We start from the raw sequence: 22,474 nt of genomic DNA, 5'->3' as shown, positions 1-22,474 counted from the left end.
CTCTATGCTAAAAAGAGTGAATTTTACTTCATGTAAATTATGCATCAGTAAAAATAATTTTTAAACTTGTGGTTTTATAATGGTATTGGCTTCAAAAACTATCGCTGAATTAAATATTATTTTTGAACATACTAGCTATTTAGTAACGCAGTGTAGTCTGGTGGTTCTGGATAATCTAGCACAGGATTTTAGAAAAGACTTCCTGTGGGTCTGTAATTCTTGTTGGGAAAACAAACCTAGTTTTCAACATTCTGTTGTATGTGTGTACTAAGCTTGAGTCACCTCTGTGAATATTGATGAGCTGCTCTTATAAATTACACTCCATGTTTCTTACACGTAGCTCTTGCTGTCATTTTAACATAAGAGCCTCTCAATATATAGGATTACTATTTTTCTCTGTCATAAAGATAACTGGAGAAAAAAATAATATCTGAAGTGTTCCTGTTAGTGCTTATACAATTGCTGCATTATATAAATTTTTTTGAAAAATTGTATGGCATATTGTAAAAAAATGTGAAATTATCTGAGAGAAACTAAAGCCATCTCTCCTATAAAAGTCAAAGTAGGATTTTTTTGTGTAAATGAAGATGTGATTTATTCACTATTATCATATTGTCTGTGTTTGCTTAAATGTATCAAAAATAGAAAAATCACTCTGCCCTTTCATCTAAATGTTCAGGCATATTCTAGCTGTATTACTTTTTTATTAATTTCAACTCTAATTTATGAATTAAAAGGAATTTGGAATCAAAAAGTGAAATCTATTGAACTGTTAAAAACTGAGTGAATAGAAGTATTTTATGGCAGGAAGAAAAGAAATTGAACTATGGAGAAAAGAAACAATGCACAAACAAGAAGTATTTTTTTTTTCTTGCTCACCTTCCCTTCCAGGCTCCATGCCCACCCTGGGGCTTGGGAAGCTGCACTGAGAATGAGGATGGCACCCAGCCTGGCTGAGGAATTCACCTGAGACTCCCCCCTTCTATCTCTATCCCTTGCTCACTCTCTGTCTCTTTCTCAACTTTCTTTAAAGAGAGCTTCTCAGAAAGAGAAAGAAAAAGAAAGCTTTCCTATATGCACTTAAGAAAATTCACAAAGATATGAGGGGAGAGATTCCTAATTGCCAACAACAACAAAATGGACTCTTCACTTACTCGTCTTAGAGAACGTCTCTGCTGTATGTGTCATGTTGATCTCTTCCTTTTTGAAATCTCCCTCAAGTCTTTAATTTTTAAAAAATTTTTCCTATCTTCTATGATACTGATCTCTTTCAGTTCATCTACCTTTTTGATTAGTCCTTCTTTATGTCCTTTTGTGCATTCCTCTTAAATATGGAGTTCTTCTTTTAACTAATGGTGTTCCTTGTGATTTCATTCATCCACTTACTCATTCAACAAATATTTATCAAACATCCGCTACATGCTAGGCACTGGAAATACAGTCAACAAGATAAACAAGGTCCTTGCTCTCGATGAGAGACAATATAAATAGACAAATGCCCTAATATTGTCATTCATCCTGAAGAGCCTGTCCATTCTTCCTGAGGGAATCATCTACTCTTGTAGTGGCAGCCATCATTTCTGTGATGATGGTTCTCACACTTATATCACCAGCTTGGATCCCTCCCTTGAGCTCCAATTCAGAGTCACCAACCCGTTGGAAAGGATACACAGAGCATAGAGTTAAGAGTGTGCATCCTGTAGCTGCTCTGACTGTTTAAATTCCAGTTCCACTCCTTACTAGGTTTTTGACCTTAACTGCTCTGCGCCTCAGTTCCCAGTGTTTTTAGATTTTATTTTTTTTTCCTTTTTCTCCCCAAAGCCCCCCCGTACATGGTGTATATTCTTCGTTGTGGGTCCTTCTAGCTGTGGTATGTGGGACGCTGCCTCAGCGTGGTTTGACGAGCAGTGCCATGTCCGCGCCCAGGATTCGAACCAACGAAACACTGGGCCACCTGCAGCGGAGCGCGCGAACTTAACCACTCGGCCACGGGGCCAGCCCCCTCAGTTCCCAGTGTTTTAAATGGGGATAATAATAGTACCTACCTGACATGGTTGTTTTGAGGACTAAGGGAGTTAATACATGTAAAAGTTACGAAGTGATAAGAACTCATCAAATGTTAACTATTTTTACAATTATTATTCTCACCACTTGGATTTCACAAATGAACTTCAAATTCACCGTGTCTGCAATCAGATTTGCTATGTCCATTGTTCATTCAAGTCACCCACTTTAGAAACCCAGGAGTCAGCTTTGTCTCTTTCTCTTCCCCATCCCCACAGACCCAATCGTTCCCCGGGTCCTGCCACGATTACCTAGTTCTGTGGCTCAAGACTTCATGGTCTCCCCGTGGCCCTGCTTCAGTCTCCTTCCCTCAGAGGAATTCAGGAATGCCACTTCACTTCCTTAACACTCCAAACAGAATTCCCAAACTTGTGGTCTGAAGGCCAACTCAACCTGCAGACGTTTGGCCAGTGATGTTAAAAAAATAAAATTGAATTTGAGTGCCATCACGTGGGGCATTCGCTCCCTAGTTCAGCCTCAGTCTCCTCTATTCTTAGGCTTTTACACGCATTTACATGACACGTTTGTTCTGGTCCCCAAGGCAGCTGAGTTTCCGACCTCTAACATAAAGGGCAAGGGGCCCACACCTTAAAATCCCAGCCTTTCAGATCTACATCCTTCTACTCACCAGACCTCCCCTCCCACCACTCGTTTTCTCAGTTTGTGCTCCTGACATTTCTCACCTCCCTGCCTGTGTTCATGGCCTTTCTTCTGCTGGGCATGTGCTCCCAACTCTGCTGTTGAAACTATAGAGTTTCCAGATCCTTCAAGAGCTTTTTCCAATTTCACCACCTCCGTGAAGCCATTCCGTAGCCACCTAATTCAGTCATCTGCCAATCGAGCTATTAGCTGCTTTAATCACAGAGTATTTGTCAAAAGCCTATGGGTTTTCTCCTTAGAAACCTGCAGATACATATACACTACACCTGCTGAGCTGCATGCGTGGTCCAGAGGTTAAGAAGCCCTTCTAATCTGATGCAATATGTCCCTTGCTTGAATCCTACAGAATGTTGTTGATATTTTCCTTAAGACACTTACCAGATTCTGCCTTATTTCATAGCTTGTTTCTGGTCTCCTCTCCCAACTGCCACCATTCCTTCACACCCCAGCCCATCCCCACACACAGTTATCCATCAGGGACCAGGACTTGCTCATAAGCTTACCCTGCTTATGGGTTTCCTGCAATTCAGTGCCTTGTACATCAGACATGCTCAGTATTTAATTATTGAATTGAATTGAATTATTTATAAACCCTAGATACCAGTCTGTCAACTGACTAAGCAGTTAACCTTTTACAAAAATTGCATTGCTTATAAAATTGGCAAAATTATCATTTTATAATTAGATATGGGATAAACACACTTTTCTGGTAATATTTGGTTGTCAAACTGTTTTCTGTGCTATAACTGCTCTCAGACATCTAGTTCATATGAATTGTTGATGACAGCCATGTCGTAGTAACCCATAAATGTGTGGAAAGAATTGAATAATTTAACTTTCATTTTAGGTTCATGTGAGAATTTTGAAGTTGTCAAGCAAAACATCTGCCCTTTTTGTTTATTTATTTCCTTCCACATTCAGTAACATTACTTTCATTTCCTTCCATCCAGTCATACTTAATCCATCTTTCCGTACAAGTCATATCAGTTTTCTCTGCCATGGGTATTTAGTGTCTCTGTGGCTCTGATACATTTTTGAAGATGCTCACAGCCCAATTCCATGGTCCATGGTTGGTCAGATCTTACTGCTTTCCCACTCATGTTAGATTTGGCTACACTCTGTGTGACACTTCTCAACATTAAAGAATCTTGCATGTTCATACCGCTGGACTGGCTAATGGTTCCACAAGACAGTTCCACCTGTAAGATTGTTGGAAACATCTCTACCCTATAACATTGGCAATCTGGTTCCAAATAAGATACCCCTAAAATGTGTTTTATTGTGGTTGTTTTTCAAGTCAATGTTGGTTATATTCAGGGAAAATAATATTAAGTTATCTGCAGTAAGTATTGACCAGCCAGTTACCAAGCAACTGTTGGGCTGCCTCCCACTCCCCTAGGGAGGATGTCCCCACTCCAGATCCTGAAGAAGCTGACTTCCCATGAGCTGAAAAACTGGTTATAGCCAAACACTTTCCAAATAAATTGATGCTGTCAATGTGAAATTGTTATATGATAAGGCTCACAGATTTCAAATTTTACTGTCTTTTTGGATATTGACGTTTTCTATAGCATCCCATCTCACAAGCTTGGGAGAGATGTTGGTTGGATATGTAGTGAAAGGAATCAAAAGCACCACAGGGACACAAACATGCCACTACAGCCTCAACAGAGTGGTGCTTTGGCTATTTGTGGGAGTTAAGGTCTAGGAACTAACTGAAGAATCAGAAGAGGTTTCGTTTCATCTCAGTTGTATGCCATACTTCAGCCCACGCTTTCTCTTTGGGGTTAGGACATCAATGCATTCAACAATGCTGGAACGCCTTGAGTAATGCTCTATTCAGAGTACTATGATGGGGAGCGTGTGGTGAATGCTATGAAAAATACGATAGATCTATGAGCAACATGGATAAGTCCAGAGTACACCATGACATGGCAAAAAAAGAAATGGTGCCTTTTAAAAATTCTGGCTGAACGTTTCCTTTATGAAAGACAGGGTGGAAGTTGCTTGGAGTGCTTATACCTGGTTCAAATCCATGGGAACTGCCATAGGAGAAGGAAGGTGAGACCGTTAGATGTGGGAGTTCATTCCTGGAGTTTTAGGAAGCTAATAAATAATACCCTTCTCTTACCCTCCTGAGTTCCAAGCTGTTTTTAAAAATACCTCAAGAATCAGACAGATGGTGGTCAAACTGTCAGCTTTATCACTGATGAAGCCAGAATGGAAAATGCAGTTTAAGTGTGTGGTCAAAACAGGGCTTCCTACTACTTTATCCAGTATTGACCTTGCCCCGGTTAAAGGCACATCTGCGGCCTGCTCCTGTGTATGCCACATGGAGGACAGGAGCAACGGGACCGGAGCCCAGGCTGCTCTGAATGAGAGGAGGGGCCTGTGCCGTGCCTGCCATGTCCATTCCCCAGTCTCACTCTTTCTCCCTTGGGAGGAATAAGTGAATGAGCAAGACATAGAAAGGAGATGGAAGTTACTCTTTTTAATACTTCCAAAGGGGCAGAAGCTCTTAATCTTTGGACTAAAGTCTTAGCCTAAGGTAGGAACCCTGGGTGAGGAAGAAGATGGTTCTCAAAGTCATGGTGGAGACCAGGAGAGTCTCGTTTTATAAGCATGCAGTACTAATAAGATGAAAAATGGAAAATATGTAGATAGACGAGTTTCCTGATTGCACTAAGGAGGGGAGGGAGGAATCTGTTTGAGGCAGGAGCAGCAGAGCCTGGAAAGTTCATTCGTAGTTTCCATATGTGAGGCGCAGTAGGTCACCGCATGGCCAAGAACCTTTTCCTGGAGAGTATAGGTGTGGCGGAAGTGTGCAAGTAACTCCTTCTGGGGTGTGGTTGGTTGTGCTGCTGCTGCTGCTGCTGAGGACAGTGATGATGATGACGATGATAGCAAACACTTGTTATTCTATGTGGGCTGTGTGGTTGGTTGTGATGATGATGATAGCAAACGCTTGTTATTCTATGTGGCAGACCTTGTCCTAAGCAGATTGTATATATTTGTTTAATCATCTCAACAACTCTATGAGTATTATTATTGCCCTACTTTTCAGAGAGATTAAGGAACTTGTCAGCTACAGGCATGACAGGAACTTGCCTACAGTCACACTGGAGAAGGCAGCAGAACTAGAATTCCAGCCTGAGTCCTTGCTCTATCCACTTAGGCAAATAAATTCCCTGGACGGCCAGCGATTATTCTCAGGGTTGCAGGCTAGCCCATTCTGGCCAGATCAGAAGAGAAGCGCTATCTCCTTTTACCATTCTGAGATCTTTCTCAAGCTACGTAGACATGCAACATTTCTTTCTAAAAGGCTAGTTATCTCCTACCTTTGTTGCTCCCACTGCTGTGATGTAGGTAAAGGGGCTCAGTATTGCTCATGACGGCCTCACTGAGGAGGAGAACTCCAGTGAGTCATGCTCTGAATTACAAGAATGATTGAGGAGGAATGGAATAGATAGACATCAAAACACTTCTCTGGGACAAGATGAGGGTCCTTTTTTCTGAAAATTTTCAAAGTGTTTCTGTACTTCAAGGTCTCTCTCAAAGCAGACTCGGAAGACTAAATTAGCTTTATGAATTATAATCTACAAATGAAAACTGACTAAGTTTTATCCACTTCCTGCTATTAGATGGCTTGACTGCAAAGGAGAGCAGCACAAGATTTCTACATTTTGCATTTTCTTTCAGAAAAGATTTTTTCTACTTCTCCACTTTCCTTAATTATTTCATCTTTGCATGAATAAGAAGCTAAATTGGTAATAGTCACATTATTGTTAATATCCTGGTGCATAAGTAGGGCCAGGTGTTTATTTTACAGACCTGCAAGGCAGAGAGAGTTACTCAGGCTTGGCCCAACGTTTTGTCAAAGGAGAGTAGATCCTTGGACAGGTTTGGAAAGGGGATCAGTTACAATGAACTGAAAATGGCAAGATCTCAGCTTCCTCCTTGCTCATTAAGAAGACAGAAAAGAGGAGCTGTGGTGGCATTTTGGAATCATTTTCAACTCTTCTAAAGAAGCAGGATAAAATTAAAGTACTCCCAAAAACAACTGAAATGTGTTTCCAATTTGTCTCATGCCGTTCCACTCTTAGCCCCATCCTTTTAAGATTCCTCCCATTAACATTCTCCAGTCACTCTAGTCAAGGTTTTATCTATTGATCTCTCTTTGACTATGTAAAGCCAAGAGATTGATGTGTGATTTTCTTATGGCGAGAAGTCAAAGATGCCAAATGAACAGTGGTCCTTTGGAAAGTTTTTCAGACCCCTATAAAAGATGAAGCATTGATTAAAGTGAAAGAAGGAAGGAAAAGAAAGAGAAAGGAGGGAAGAAAAGGGAAGGAGGGAGGGAAGGAAGGGAGAAGGGAGGGAGGGAGGAAGGAAGGGAGAGCAGAAAGGAGGGATGAAGGGAGGGAGGAAAGGAGAAACAGGGAGGGAGGGAAGGAGGGAGGGAGGAAAAAGGCAACACCCCACATTCATCCTAAATGACACTGTGTGGTATTTGCACAGCCTTATTTGGTGAAGCAGCCCAGGAATGGAAATCACAAGACATTATTCTGTGACCTCACAAGCCATTTATCCTTTGGGGACCTCAGTTTCCTTAATTTTGAAAAAGGTTGGCCTAGCTGTTCTCTAATGTTCTTACATTCTCCTGTTTCTTCAGTTAGTCACGTTCCTTCTGGCAAGCATTGTTATTCCCCCTTGGTAACAAAGAAAATAAGACATCAAGAAGTTAAGTGGTATAGACCACCCACTGTCAGAGTGAAGGGGCCCGGGAGTACATTTCTGAGCAGGAGGCTGTCTTTGAGCTGCTAAGATTCAGTTCTTTATTTTCTGTCCCCAGGAACAGAGATTTCACCTTGAGGGCAGAAACAAAATCAAGTTAGAGCTGCTAGTAATTAAATTTCGTGCAGTAACTCAGAATATCAATCAGCAGCTAACTGGATGCATGTTAGTTCCTCACAGTTGCAGGTTCTTTTGTCTTTGTCAAGAAAATTAAAGAAATGCTTGTCCACATTTCTATAAAATCATGAAAACAACAAACCGGGCATCTGTAAATGATAAATTGAGCTGTGGTTAAGCTAACTTGTATGAATTATTCTGAATTACAGCAAAGAATGATGCTAATGCCTCTCCTCCCTTCGTTCTGCTGACAAGAGCATCCATCAGATGCCTGCTTTGGCTTCTGCATCATCAAAACCCACCCAACCAGGCCTGTCTCCCTCTGTGCTGCCTCTCAGGTCCTAAGCAGAAAGGGTCTCTTTTCTTTCACTCACTGCATTTCCCTTTATAACTGCCTTCCACTGATTTTCAGAAAATAAAGAAAAACATTTTTCTGATATAATTACATGTTTCTCCTACTTCTTAATTTGTTTTGAAACTGAGACTACTAATAGAAATTGCAGGGCAGAAAAAAGAGAACATGCACGTAAACAGCAGGACTCACGTCTCCCTCACAGGGGACTTCTGTCTGTGGGCGCTCCGCTTTGTAAGCAACTCTTCCTGAAGATGAAATATTAAACTAGCCTTTCAGTATCATAATCGCAGCTTCTCTGCTCACTAGCTGTGCATTTGGGTAAGTCCCTTAGTCTCTCCATATCTCAGTTTTCTTACTTGTGAAATGAGATGTTGTGAGGTTTAAAATGAATGCAAACTTGTAAAGCATTTAGAATAGTGCCTGGTGCACAGTAAGCACTATAATAAATTAGTACCACTTCTCTTATGATTCCTCCCAAAGCAGTAAGTCATAGCATCTCCTGGATTGTGTCAAACCCGAATACTCCAAAAGGTCTCCCACACTTCATCATGGCCTACAGAAGGGGCTGAATGGAACCATTGATATAACTTGAGTTTTGAACAAGATCATAACCCTTAAACCAGCTTCTTGGCAGGGTCCTCCATATTGTTTGCGGCCCTAAGCCTCTCAGCTCCGTGGGTTGATCACTAACACTATGCCCATTATGTGGAAAAGACAGTCTCTTTCTAAGAATAATATCTCTTCCAAAGAATCATTAGCCGATAAATCTCTAGCTTTTTCAAGATTGTTTTATTCAAACAGTTGGGCCATTCAGTCAGCTGTCAACTGTGTGACTGGACTGAAAAGTCAGGGCGGCCCATCCGGATGCGCAGCGGGCATGTGGCTGGCCATCGAGGCGGTGCTGGGCTGAGCAGCCCACCAGCAGGCAGAGGGCTGGCCTCCACACGGAAGGTTTGTCTTATTGGTAAGGGAACATTAAGAGCGCCTCAGCTAATCAATTAGTCAATTTCTCTTTTGTTTCTTTGACAACCTAGACATAGAAGGTCTACAGAAGCCCACATCTGTGTTATTTTTCCCACTGCCAGTATTTTAAGAAGATTTGCTCATAAACCTATCCTGAATTTTCGCTCTGGTTAAAAAATACACCAAACAAAAGCCAGTTTCTTTTTTTCCATCTTCAGTCAACACCAGCCTGAACCAAATATGTACAATTTGAGTCATTCTAGGGTTGAGAGGAAGATACTCAGAGGAAGTGTAATTCTCTTTACATCTCTAGGGGCCAAGGCTTGGGTTCTTCCATTGCCTTCAGATTCTAAAGCTGTAATGCAGTCACAGAGCAGAATGATGTCAGGGATTGCAGACAAAAGCTCACAGAAAGCAGCTTATACGACAGAAGAAAAGGAACACTAAACTGTGTTTAGAATAGAGTCACTAGCAGTACTAGTAGCTGGAGAAAATCTAGATAGCGTGCACAGAGGGATGGTGCCCACCTGCATCTTGATGATGATAAATGGTACCTAAGGAGAGCCTTGGAGATGATAAATGCTGACAATGTTCATAAATATATTTCCCTCCATCTCATCAGACCTAAAGGGACAAACATCACTCATAATTACGGTGCCATTAAATAAGCATTTTTTTTATGCTTCTAGTTTTTCCATTAGTTTTTAAAGAATTGGTTCCCAGATTTCCAGATTAAAATACGTGATGGTATACATTCCGAAACAAAGTATGTAACAGATACAGAGACCGGAAGACAGCAACACTGAAAACGTCTCGGCAGCATTCCTTGGCCTTGGGTTCTAATGGGCGAAGCCTCTTCCCAAAGTGCTGCACTCCTTTATGCCTTTCCACAAGAGCCATTATTGCCTTCATTATTCATCCCCCGAAATGCCTCCTGCTCTGCTTTCTCGGCAGACTTCCTGTTTCAGCTGAAACAATATTGAATTGAATTCCCTGCACAATATGATTTAGGATAGAATGGCAATAGTCAACCCATAGTGAGTGTTGGTCGCCGTGCTCTGCTGCATTCGTCTGTCCTCACACACCTAGGATGTAGGTGTTATGGGGATGAGGTGATGGCATTGCCCTCCCAGCCAAAGACCGGCAAGCCCCCTGAAGGTGAACAAGTTGCTTGTTACAGTGAAGGAGAATGTACACCTGGACAAACCAGGGGTGTGTCAGGAGGCGGGCTTTGGAAAGGCCTTCTTGTGGGATTTGGCTTGTGTGAGGTAATTTGGGGGAAGGTTTAAGGAAGCAGGGTTTTGCTCAGGCATGGATGCTGTCAGGAAGTAGGGGTGGTTTTATGATTGGGTATCTTAACAAATCTTAACTACATGGGAGGCAGAATGGAAGCGAGGCTAAAGCTATAGTTGGTAAAGAAGCAGCAGTCAATCCTCTTAGCCAGGATGGGGCTGTTTGGTCATTTTTGTGGCTTGGACAATGCTCACGTTTTTGTTTATGTTCAGACACGATTACAGAGTGGTCTTGATTTCATCTTGAACCATCGTGGACAGTCACAGAGGGGCCTTGTGTGATGGCAGTGTGCTGGAAATGGCTCATGTTGAGTAGGAGATCACCAGGGCCACAGCTGCGAGTGCCAGGTCAGCTCCTAGAAACATCTAGGGCAGGCTGACAGTCACATGTCAGCTTCCAGATGTCAGGGGCTGCTTTTCTTTTTCTTGGGGGTGTAAAGAAATTGAAGAGCTAGTCCAGTCACACAGCTCATGAGTTGAAGAGCCGTAATGTTCATACAGCTCCATCTGGTCTCTAAGCTCACACACTTAACAACAATTTGATCCCATTGGGCTTTCTTGAAACCTCTGCCTTCATCTTCCTGGCTTTCCCAGAGGAATCCAACCAAGCTTCCTGGCATTTCTATGGAGAGAATTGGATCGAGTCTTGAGAACAACATTGTCCATTGACTTCAGTGGGAATCCACGCCTAATATGACCTCAACACACTCTGTTTCGATGACAGCTTCTTGCCCTCTACCTTCTATTTCTTTGTCGGAAATCAGATTTTATTTGAGTATTCACACTTACATTTAGAAACATCAGTCAATCATCCCCAGCATTTTAGCTCCAGCCACTCCGTGTCTTCAGGTTAACAGAGCAACTGAACTGCTCTTTAACTTGTTCCTTTAGTATAGTAGAAAGTGCTGGGGAAACTTCCCCCAAGGATGTAGGAGTACAGACAGCCTGTGGCAGGTGAAACGGTGGAAAGAAACAGGCTAAAGAGTCAAAACAGACTGGGTTCAGAGGGGAGCTCTGCTACTTATTAGCAAGGTTACTTGGGCAAGATTAGTGACCATGGCCTCAGTGCTTTCATCTCTAAAGTGGGAATTAGAATGTCTGCCTCAAAACATGTACTGCTGTCATAAAACACCTTATGTTCATAACTTTATGGTTTTTGTCTATATTCTCTGCTATGTTCTGTGTTCTAAGCTCCTGAGGGCTGGAATCAGGTATGACTTGTTCTCTGCTGTAGTCTCAGAAGCTTCATAGAAGAAGATGATGTAGATGTAGGCACAGACGAAGACATAGACATAGTCATAGATGTAGATCTGGATCTGGATCTGGATGTAGATGTAGACTGTAGAGGTGGATGGGGATATGGACATGGATGCAGATGTAGATCTGGATCTGGATGTAGATGTAGACTGTAGAGGTGGATGGGGATATGGACATGGATGCAGATGTAGATCTGGATCTGGATCTGGATCTGGATGTAGACTGTAGAGGTGGATGTGGATATGGACATGGATGCAGATGTAGATCTGGATCTGGATGTAGATGTAGACTGTAGAGGTGGATGGGGATATGGACATGGATGCAGATGTAGATCTGGATCTGGATCTGGATGTAGATGTAGACTGTAGATGTGGATGTGGATATGGACATGGATGCAGATGTAGATCTGGATCTGGATCTGGATGTAGATGTACACTGTAGATGTGGATGTGGATATGGACATGGATGCAGATGTAGATCTGGATCTGGAGGTAGATGTAGACTGTAGAGGTGGATGTGGATATGGACATGGATGCAGATGTAGATCTGGATCTGGAGGTAGATGTAGACTGTAGAGGTGGATGTGGATATGGACATGGATGCAGATGTAGATCTGGATGTGGATCTGGATGTAGATGTAGACTGTAGATGTGGATGTGGATATGGACATGGATGCAGATGTAGATCTGGATCTGGATCTGGATGTAGATGTACACTGTAGATGTGGATGTGGATATGGACATGGATGCAGATGTAGATCTGGATCTGGATCTGGATGTAGATGTAGACTGTAGAGGTGGATGGGGATATGGACATGGATGCAGATGTAGATCTGGATCTGGATCTGGATGTAGATGTAGACTGTAGATGTGGATGTGGATATGGACATGGATGCAGATGTAGATCTGGATCTGGAGGTAGATGTAGACTGTAGAGGTGGATGGGGATATGGACATGGATGCAGATGTAGATCTGGATCTGGATCTGGATGTAGATGTAGACTGTAGATGTGGATGTGGATATGGACATGGATGCAGATGTAGATCTGGATCTGGAGGTAGATGTAGACTGTAGAGGTGGATGTGGATATGGACATGGATGCAGATGTAGATCTGGATGTGGATCTGGATGTAGATGTAGACTGTAGATGTGGATGTGGATATGGACATGGATGCAGATGTAGATCTGGATCTGGATCTGGATGTAGATGTACACTGTAGATGTGGATGTGGATATGGACATGGATGCAGATGTAGATCTGGATCTGGATCTGGATGTAGATGTACACTGTAGAGGTGGATGGGGATATGGACATGGATGCAGATGTAGATCTGGATCTGGATCTGGATGTAGATGTAGACTGTAGAGGTGGATGTGGATATGGACATGGATGCAGATGTAGATCTGGATCTGGATGTAGATGTAGACTGTAGAGGTGGATGGGGATATGGACATGGATGCAGATGTAGATCTGGATCTGGATCTGGATGTAGATGTAGACTGTAGATGTGGATGTGGATATGGACATGGATGCAGATGTAGATCTGGATCTGGATCTGGATGTAGATGTAGACTGTAGAGGTGGATGGGGATATGGACATGGATGCAGATGTAGATCTGGATCTGGATCTGGATGTAGATGTAGACTGTAGAGGTGGATGTGGATATGGACATGGATGCAGATGTAGATCTGGATCTGGATCTGGATGTAGATGTAGACTGTAGAGGTGGAGGTGGATATGGACATGGATGCAGATGTAGATCTGGATCTGGATCTGGATGTAGATGTACACTGTAGATGTGGATGTGGATATGGACATGGATGCAGATGTAGATCTGGATCTGGATCTGGATCTGGATGTAGACTGTAGAGGTGGATGGGGATATGGACATGGATGCAGATGTAGATCTGGATCTGGATCTGGAGGTAGATGTAGACGTAGTTGTAGATCTGAATATGACTATAGATGTAGATGTAAAACTGGATCCAGATCTGGATCTAGATGAAGGTGGAGATGTGGATATAGTTAGGCCATGACTGTAATTAGCCTGGTGTGTACCTTGTGGCCACTGCTGTGGGCCTGAAGAGGAAGCACACACTCTCCCCAACAAAGAGTCAATAGTGTCCTGTGTATGAGAGAACTGTCAGAAGGTTTCTACGTGCCAGTCTTTTATGTTCTTTCAATTTCTTAAATATACGAATTTGATATTAGATAGAAATGGATTTTTCATTAAGAAACGACAACATTTCATTGTCTCCCATTCATAAAGTGGCCATCATCTGCTAAAGGCTTACATTCATGATCAAGAAGAGCTGACCTGGAGAAGCAAGTGGAAGTGTTGTATTTCATACATCTGAAATAGCCTCTCTGTTGTGACCATCCTGGCACCAACTCAACCTAGCCACAAACAGTCTCTGAAGAATGAATTTTGGTGCCCTCACACTTGTGACTGAGTATCTGGAATCTGTTGGTGGTTAAAGTAAAATTGTTGGTGGAGAAAGAATTTTGCCACATCTATTCCTCGATTCTAACAAATCTTGAACCCTTTAGAGCAAGGGTGTAGTAGAAACATCCTCAGAAGGCAGAAAAAGAAGGGTGGACCTTGGTGTCACCAAAGCTAACACTATTTGAGGCAGGCACTGGGCTAAATGTTTTACATGCATTGCTTACATGCATTTTTTCACTTATTCTTTATAGCAATCCTGTGATTTATACCCATTTTACTGATGAAGGAAGTGAAGAGTTTCAATGCCTTACCCACAGTTAAGTTAGTCTGTCTTCAGAGCCTGTTTGAGCAGATGACTTGCTCTGTCCTGATTAGTTCGTATTGAGAGATTTCTCTTGCTCTATCTCTCTGTCTCTCTGTCTTTCTGTCTCTCTCTCTCTCGTTCCTTCTCAGGGAAAAGCCATCAGGGTTGTTTGCCATGCTGGCCTCCTACCAGATGTCAAACTTCACATGAATCATTACCCAGATTAATCATGTCATAGCTTGTTGAAGAGTGATTGTCTTTCTTCACAGGTGTGGGGAGCCTGCAATCATGTGGCTGCTTCATTTAATATCGTTCTATGTATCAGGGGAGAGTCAGTGGAGAATGGTGGGGGGCAGCAGCTTTGATCCCCAACCACTGCTGTTGGCTTTGATCTGCCCCAACCACAGCTGAGAGGATGTAACCTCCACGTGAAGCTAAGGGGCAACTATTCCTGAGGAAATTGGTGGACAAGGAAGCATCATATTCTTATCTAGACTGTGAACAGAGGTTTCCATACGTACCTGTTTGCCATGTGTGAGCAAGTCACCTGAAAATACTGATAGTCTGATGTAGAAAAAGCAAAGGACCCAAGGGTCCAAACATAGTGAAAGTAAATCGTGGCCACCAAGTTCACCTTTTGGTCACAAAAATCAAATGAGTCCCTGGATTTCTACTTTCATGGCATTCTATCTCTAGCTCTACTTGGGCTTGGCTGTTGTGGCAGTCCCCATTCAAAAGACAAGCCCGTGTTGGGCTCTGTACCCATTGTTGGTAGGTGCAGGAGGCCACTTGGCTCAGTCACCAATCTAAGGCCTGTGTTGATACTGACCACTGAACTCTGTGCTTGTGAATGTCTTCCGGGTGGATCTCTGGAGCTGCATGGCCACATGGATTTGTGCAAGCATCACCAGGTTTGCTGTTCCAGGGCCCTCGGCACCAGAAGAGAGATTCCTGTTAGGTTCAAGTGCTTAAGATCAGAGGGCATCAGGCTGACCTTGAACTAGGGCTCTTGGGTTGAGAAGGAAGCTTGTTTTCATCTCTGACTGCCTTTAAATCATCTTGAAGGGCAGGCATTCATTCAGTAAACATTTTCTAAGCAAGTACTGTAGCCCAACAGTGGAAATAAAAATATGAACCTGACACAGTCTCTGCCTTCAGAGTCTGCAGAGTCACTTAGCGGAAACAGTCATAAATTTTGTAAAAATTATCATACAGTGTAAGAACCTGCCACATGCGAAGTATGTACCAAGTGCAGTACTAGACAAAGCAGGAAACGGGTTGGCCAGAAAGGCTGCATAGAATTAATCAGAGTAGACACGTGGATTGTATGCCAGCCACGTGCTAAGTGCCGTATAGCATAATGATTAAGCACACAGGCTTCCGAGTTAGACCAAAGTTCATAGCTCAGCTGTGTCACTTACCACTGAGCAAATAACTCTCCAAGCCTCTGTTTCCTCCTATGTAAAATGGGAGAAGTAAGTAAACCTTGTATCTCCCTGACCCACCATCAAGATGAGTCGTTCAGGGACACTGTCTCGGTTTCCTAGGGCTGCCATAACAAACTGCCACAACCTTGGTGACTTAAAAGGCCAGGAGTCTATTGTCTCACAGTTCCGGAGGCTACAGGTCGGAAACCAGGGTGTGGGCAGAGCGGTGCTCTCTCTGAAGCCTGGCGGGAGACTCTTTCCTCACCTCCTGGCTTCTGGCGATTGCGGGCAATCCTTGTATTGCTTGGCTTGTCGATGCGTCTCGCCATCTCTTTCTTCATGTGGCGATCTCCTCTGCGTATCTGTGTCTCTGTCCAAATTTTCTTTTTCCTATAAGGACAACAGTCATATTAGATGTAGGGCCACGCTACATCAGTGTGACTTCATCTCGATTCCATCTGCAAAGAGTGTATTTCCCAATGAGGTCACAGTCACAGGTTCCGGGTTGAGTGAATAGTGAGGGACACTGTTCAGCCCAGTGCACACACCAAGTAAGCACTCAATAAATACTAGCTTTTGAAATTCTGATAATTGTTAAACTCTAACAGCAAACCTTGGAGATAGGTATTATCCTCATTGAGCAATAAACTGAAATGTAAGAGTTAAGTAATTTACGCAAGGCTGTTCAACAAACAAGTTGCAGAACCAAGATGCAAACCTCTCTTGTCTGAATTTAAAGCCACAGTCATGCAGAAGCCTAAAGGAGCTGGTCCTGGTGCACCAACGGAAGCTGTCTGAGCAGTGCTCAGAAGGGGATGCGAGGTGGGCAGGAAACCGATGGCCCTGAGCTGTAGATGGCAAGGCTGGAAGACCCCTGTATGCTTTATGAGCCAGACCCCCTCACTGTTCAGAAGAGAAGACAAAGACTCAGAAATTGGATGAGCTGTCCAAGGCCCTATATCTGGTTGGTGAAAGACCCTAGACGTCAATCCACATCTTTAGCCTCAGGGTCCTTTTTGTTTGTTTCTTCTTGAGGATGGCCCTGGGCAAGGCCAGCCCCCTGCAGGTGCACTAACCTTGCCTGTGTCTGGCAGACAGAAACATGTCCAGGATGCCCTGGTCCTGTGGGATAGCTACTTACTTACATGGGAACTGGTCTGAGCTCCTCTGCCCCTCCACTCCCACCGCCAAAGAGTCTAGTTAGAAAGCTAAACTGATACAAAGGTTGAGACATCCTGAAATGCTGAAGGCTTCCTTGGAGAAGGTAATGTGGCAGCACTGATTCAATCTGGGAAAAGGCACAAAAGCGAGAAGGTCAGATGCAGAGCTTAATACTCCTGAGGTCGTGTCAGCAGAGACTCGGCAAACAGCACAGTCGGCCCTGGCTTCAACCAGAATGGGGTTAGCAACTGCTAGCAGCCCCTCTGGACAGTCTTTCAAATCTATGGGGTGAGAAAACATGTAAGAACTTGGAAGTGTGTCCTCTTGCTCCTGCCAAGGCCTGGGGCTGAATGCCCTGCCCCAGCTCCCTCATCCTGTCGTCCATCTCCACACCACAGCCAGGGACCTTTCCAGTCCACAGCCTGGTCACACCTCCTCCCTCATTGCCACCAGCCTCATGACCTTCAGCATAAATGTCAAACTCCTTATCCCAGCTCAAAAGGCCCTGATGATCTGACATCCTTGTCCCTCCAGTATTACCCCAGGGCATCAGAAAGAAATATTTACACACTCACACACACACACATTCTCCCTAATGTCACTCAGCTTCAGCCACACAGCTCTGATTATATCCCCACCAGCTTCAGTGCCTTTGCACCTACCTGATACCACCCCCCCACACTATCTCCTCCTACTTTCTTAACCTCTGATTGTCCTTAATGTATTTGTCCATCCAATTCTAGGAATCTATACTAAAGAAATACTTGCACAGGTGCACAAAGATACATGTGCAAGGATGTTCATTGCTTTATTTTTTGCATCAAAGAAAAAATAGGAACAAGTCCATCAGCAGGGTAAATAACATGTGTGCATTGGAGCTGGGATGGGGCTGGACGGGTACTGATGAGCATGAAAAGAGCTCCATGGCACGGTGTATTGGGGCATCCCAGGAGGCAAGGGAGGTCAGGTCCCTACATGGCGGGTGACCGCTCCCGTAACCCCGAGTAGAGTCTCGAGTAGGGGGTTGGAGGAAGGGTTGGGAAGGGAGTTTAATATCAGTGGACCCCAGGTCCCTAAAGGGCCAAGGTGTCCCTCACAAACCCCTCACTGGGTGTTCAGATAATGAAACATGTCTATTTGTGCTATTCTTTTATGACCGACATTTCACTTTGTCACTTTCAGTGACTAAATTAGAACCATCTGTAATGTTTACGAAGTGACACTGGACTCAGATGAAGCCAGTGCTGCTGTGCTCCTGGGTGTATTTGATGAAGGGTCAGAAAACCTGCATTCAAACTCTTAATCTACCACTCCCTAGATCTGGAACTTGGGGCAAGTATTTTTGCTTACCTGTGTGCGCTTTACTTCCCTCATCTGTGCATTGAGGGAGGTGGACAACATAATCTGTGTTCTCTTTGTTGCAAGATTCCACTGGTTTATTCCTCTATGGCTTGTGCACTGTTAATAAGAATAATAATTGCTAATATATTTTTAGTGATTATTATGTGATAGGCACAGGGTAAGTTCTAAGCCCCTTACATGTATTAATCATTTTAAGCAGCATAGCAACTATGTGAAATAAATACTGTTATCTCTGTCTTATGGAAGAAGAAAACAAGGCCCAGAGACTAAGTATCTCGCCCAAAGTCAGAGAGCTAGAAAATTGTGGAGCTGGAACCTAATTCCAGGCAATCTGACTCCAGATTCCAGGACCTAACCATTCTGTTATGCGGCAATTAACAGTCCACCTTTCTACTGCTGCCTGATCTGAGGATTCGTACAAAAAAATTAGTGGTAAGGAAATGAATCTGAAGAGCTAAGGTGAAAAGTGTAGTGAATATGGAACAATTATCTGTAAGAGCCCACAGCCAAAGGCAAGCAATCTTTAAGCATTTTTATAGTGCATCATTTCCATATACCACAGTGTGCCTGTATCCGCATACTTATGTTTAACAAGTGCTACTGCTGCGTTCTTGGGCATTTTTTTCCTCTGAAAATAACATCATCAAACAGGCCTGGCATTGATGCTTTCAACTTTAATTTCACAGATGAAAGAACTCGGTGTCATCTTCTACAACTGCAGCTGCCTGGTCCTCGACTTGCAGAGGATATTCGCTTTATACAGCTCATTAAAATTCAAGAACAGAGTGCCTCTGACCTGGTCCAAGAGGCTCTATGGGGTCTATGACAACGAAAAGAAATTGCAGCTCCAGTTGAACGAGACCAAATCTCAAGCGTTTGTGTCGGTGAGTTGCTGCCTCTCTTTCCTCCTCTTCCCTCCCTCCTCTGAAGATCCTTTATTAAGTTGGAATGTTCAAGTGTGATCTTGTGTTGGGCCAAAATGTGTTTGATGATGGACCTGTCCCATCCTTTGAAGAGTTAAAATGTGTCAACTCTTATGCTCAACCCTATGCTGTCCCTAATGATAATAATAATAATAAATCTTAGTAATCACTCCTGGTTTCAGATCCCTTGTGTTTTCTGATCTGTTCTCCACAATCGTCCTGTAGGGTGGACCCGGAATTGTGACCGTGTTACAAATGATGATATTGAAGCTGATCTACCAGCACAAAGACCCTCAGGTGGCAGGTGCCAAGAGATGCACCGGCATTCAGGTCTTCTGACACCAGATCCTATTTTTGGTGCCCTGCATTAGTGATTTCAGACTTGATCTTAGCAATAAAAAACTTTGATGAAGTGCATCTGAGGGAACCCCAGTATATACAACAGACAAAAGCAGAGCTGTGGTACTTGATTGAGGCGGGAAGGCAAGAGGCCCACCCAGGAGGGCAGGGCTCAGCTCCCCGGCCTCTGGCTACACTGAAAACCACCATGCCACCCATCCCATCTTCCCCACCCTCCACCCCACTGCCCACACATCACAGCTGTCCCCGTGACGTTCCTGGGAGTGGGCAATGTAGACACCTGAACCCTGGTCCTCAAACTTTAAAGTACTTAAGAACCAGCTGGGGAGCCTGTTTAAAATGCAGATTTGCAGTCCCCTACCCTGACCCAGGATCTGATCCACTGGACCTGGGGGAGAGCTTAGAATGTTGCTTTCAGTCAGGCTTCTGAATTGATCCTGATGCTCAGAGAAACCTCTCTAAACTATGTTCCCAATTTAACACGGCTGTTTCTCCAATGATAAGCTGTGCTTTTATGCCAGCAATTTTTATGTCACTGAAGAGCATTTCATTGATGTGTGAACTGTATCATTTAGCTTATTAAAATGAAAGCACAATCTGAAAATTTAGAATGTAGCAATAGAGAGAAAAGAGAAAGTTGAAGTTGTTTGTCTTAAATAGCAAATTCACATAAATGTGAATAGCAGAAAATAGACTGTGAAAGATTTTCATCAAATAGAGCTAAACCCTTTTTTTGTCTGTGTAGATGCCAGTAACGCAGTAGCAAGTGGCATTTGCATAGGGCATCTTACTAACAAAATTACTTCATATGTTCACTGTCGTTTCCTCTCAAGACAACCTTGTAAGACAAGAAGGCCAGATATTGTTCTCAATTTGTAGATGGGTAGCAATAGGAAATTTGCCAAGGAACCCTTAGTCCACCTTAAAACAGGGTGACATGACACCCAAAGGGACACTCGCTCCTCCAGGTTCCGTAGAACAGATGGGAAGCAGCGAGAAATAGATGAATTATGAGCAAATTTCAGATAATTGCTGGATTTCAAATTTACGATTTGAATCTCGGAGATAAGTGAATGTGGTTGTTGCATAAATTTAAATTCCGACCCTTAAACAGGTGAGGGAGTCCTCATTTGTTGATCCCAAAGTTTGTTGATTTATCTCGAGAGAGGGCCCAGGCCTTTAATGAAATCCACCAAAATGCAAAGCCTTTGTCATATTCTAGGGCACATTTACAAATTGCTTTTTATTCAACATTTTGCCACAAAATAAGTTGAGTTTTGAAACATTCTGTCAGGTATAGTCTTTTAAATTACGTAATGCCTTTATTTTCTATTTTTATTTATTATTTTATTTTCTAGTTCCTAATTAGTAAGAAACCTACCTTTGAATTTCATTTTAACAGATATTAATTAAACATCAGTTTTGCAGAGGTGTATATGAAATCTTATAGTTATAAAATAAAGTCAGAAAACCCCACTATTGGAATTGGTATCATTTGCCTAGAGTTCATTGACCTCAGTTCTATCATAGCCTCTGTCACATTTTTATAACTACTACTTTATTGATCATCTATTTTTCAAGGCTCTGAGGTCCTATACTGTACTCTCTTCATGTTGGTTTTCCCAGCACCTCCCTTAGGGCTCCCTAAAAGCAGAAATAAATTTGGATTGAATTTATTAGTAGTAATATTAATAAAAAGTTCTAAGTACACACAGTTTTGAGTAGTACATGCCAACCAAATACCAAGACAAAGTTAAGTCCAAAATATTTGTTGTAAAATATCTTAAAATAGTATATTATATTTTTGTAAGCTGACAGTCCCAAAACTAAATTAATGTACCCGCAAAATTATATTTGAAGACCTTAAGAATTGCCATTCCCAAAACTGGATTTGAGATGATTCACAACTTAGCATGGTTAAATACAAATTTTAAGTTATGATATAACTATGGGTTATTTATAATTTTCTTATGGAACACAGAGGTGGTTGGCTAGATTTAACGATGTGCTTTGTAGTACACTGGGGCCAGATGATTCCAATTTTCTTACATTTCCCATTGAAATCAGACAATGGGAATAATAGTTGGCTGAGGTTTTTGTCCTATCTTGTAAATTTCTTTTTAGAGCCCTTGAGATTATGCATTTGCTTTCCAAGATATAGACGAGTTAGTTCAAGGTCTGTTTTTACTGATCTGGGTGCTAGATAGGTCTCGCTTCTTGTTGTTTATTGTTTAGTTCATTTATCCGTCTGCTGTGGATACTCACATAGGTTTAGTGAGTGAGAGCAGACATTAACTAGAACTTGGTGCTGCTGTGAAAAATAACCATATTATATTCCCCTTTAGAACCTCCACTATGTATTGTTAATTGCATTTTTAACAGCTTTATGGCGATATAACTTACATACCATAAAATTCATCTTTTTAAAGTGTACAATTCGGTGGATTTTAGTACAGTCATAGAATTTTGCAATCATCTCCACCCTGTAATTTTAGAATATTGTCATCACCACAAGGAAAAACGCCATCCCCATTAGCAGTCACTCCCCATTTCCCCTCCCTCAGCCCCTGACAACCACTAATCTACTTTCTGGTTCTAGGGATTTGCCTTTTTCTAGACATTTCATATAAATGGAGTAATACAATGTGTAGTATTTTGTAACTGACTTCTCTTACTTAGTATGATGTTTTCCAAGTTCATTAATGTTGTGGCATGAATCAGACTTCATTCCTTTTTATGGCCAAATAATATTCCATTGTATGGATGTGCCACCTTTTGTTTATCCATCCATCAGCTGATGGGCATTGGTTGTTTCTACTTTTTGGCTATTGTGAATAGTGCTGCTATGAACAGTCGTGTACAGGTTTTTATTTGAATACCTGTTTTCAATTCTTTGAGGTTTATACTTAGGAGTGGAATTGTTGGGTAATGTGGTAACTCTATGTGGAACATTTTGAGACACTGACAAACGGTTTTCCAAATTGGCT

The 22,474-nt window shown here is 42.5% G+C and overlaps 1 protein-coding gene across 7 annotated transcripts in view; it reads left to right on the top strand.

Moving 5' to 3' along the window:
* The window catches only part of PLD5 (phospholipase D family member 5), a 366,553-nt gene that overhangs the window by 306,942 nt on the left and 37,137 nt on the right, over positions 1-22,474 (top strand). For all 7 annotated transcript variants that reach the window (XM_070501565.1, XM_070501563.1, XM_070501562.1 and 4 more), the window contains one exon: positions 18,891-19,088. In XM_070501565.1, the coding sequence (XP_070357666.1) occupies positions 18,891-19,088 (198 nt within the window). The remainder of the gene's footprint in view (positions 1-18,890; positions 19,089-22,474) is intronic.

This window comes from Equus asinus, chromosome 30, assembly GCF_041296235.1.
Source record: "Equus asinus isolate D_3611 breed Donkey chromosome 30, EquAss-T2T_v2, whole genome shotgun sequence".
NCBI classification, from domain to species: Eukaryota; Metazoa; Chordata; class Mammalia; order Perissodactyla; family Equidae; genus Equus; species Equus asinus.
This window is presented reverse-complemented; position numbering and strand designations above follow the sequence as displayed.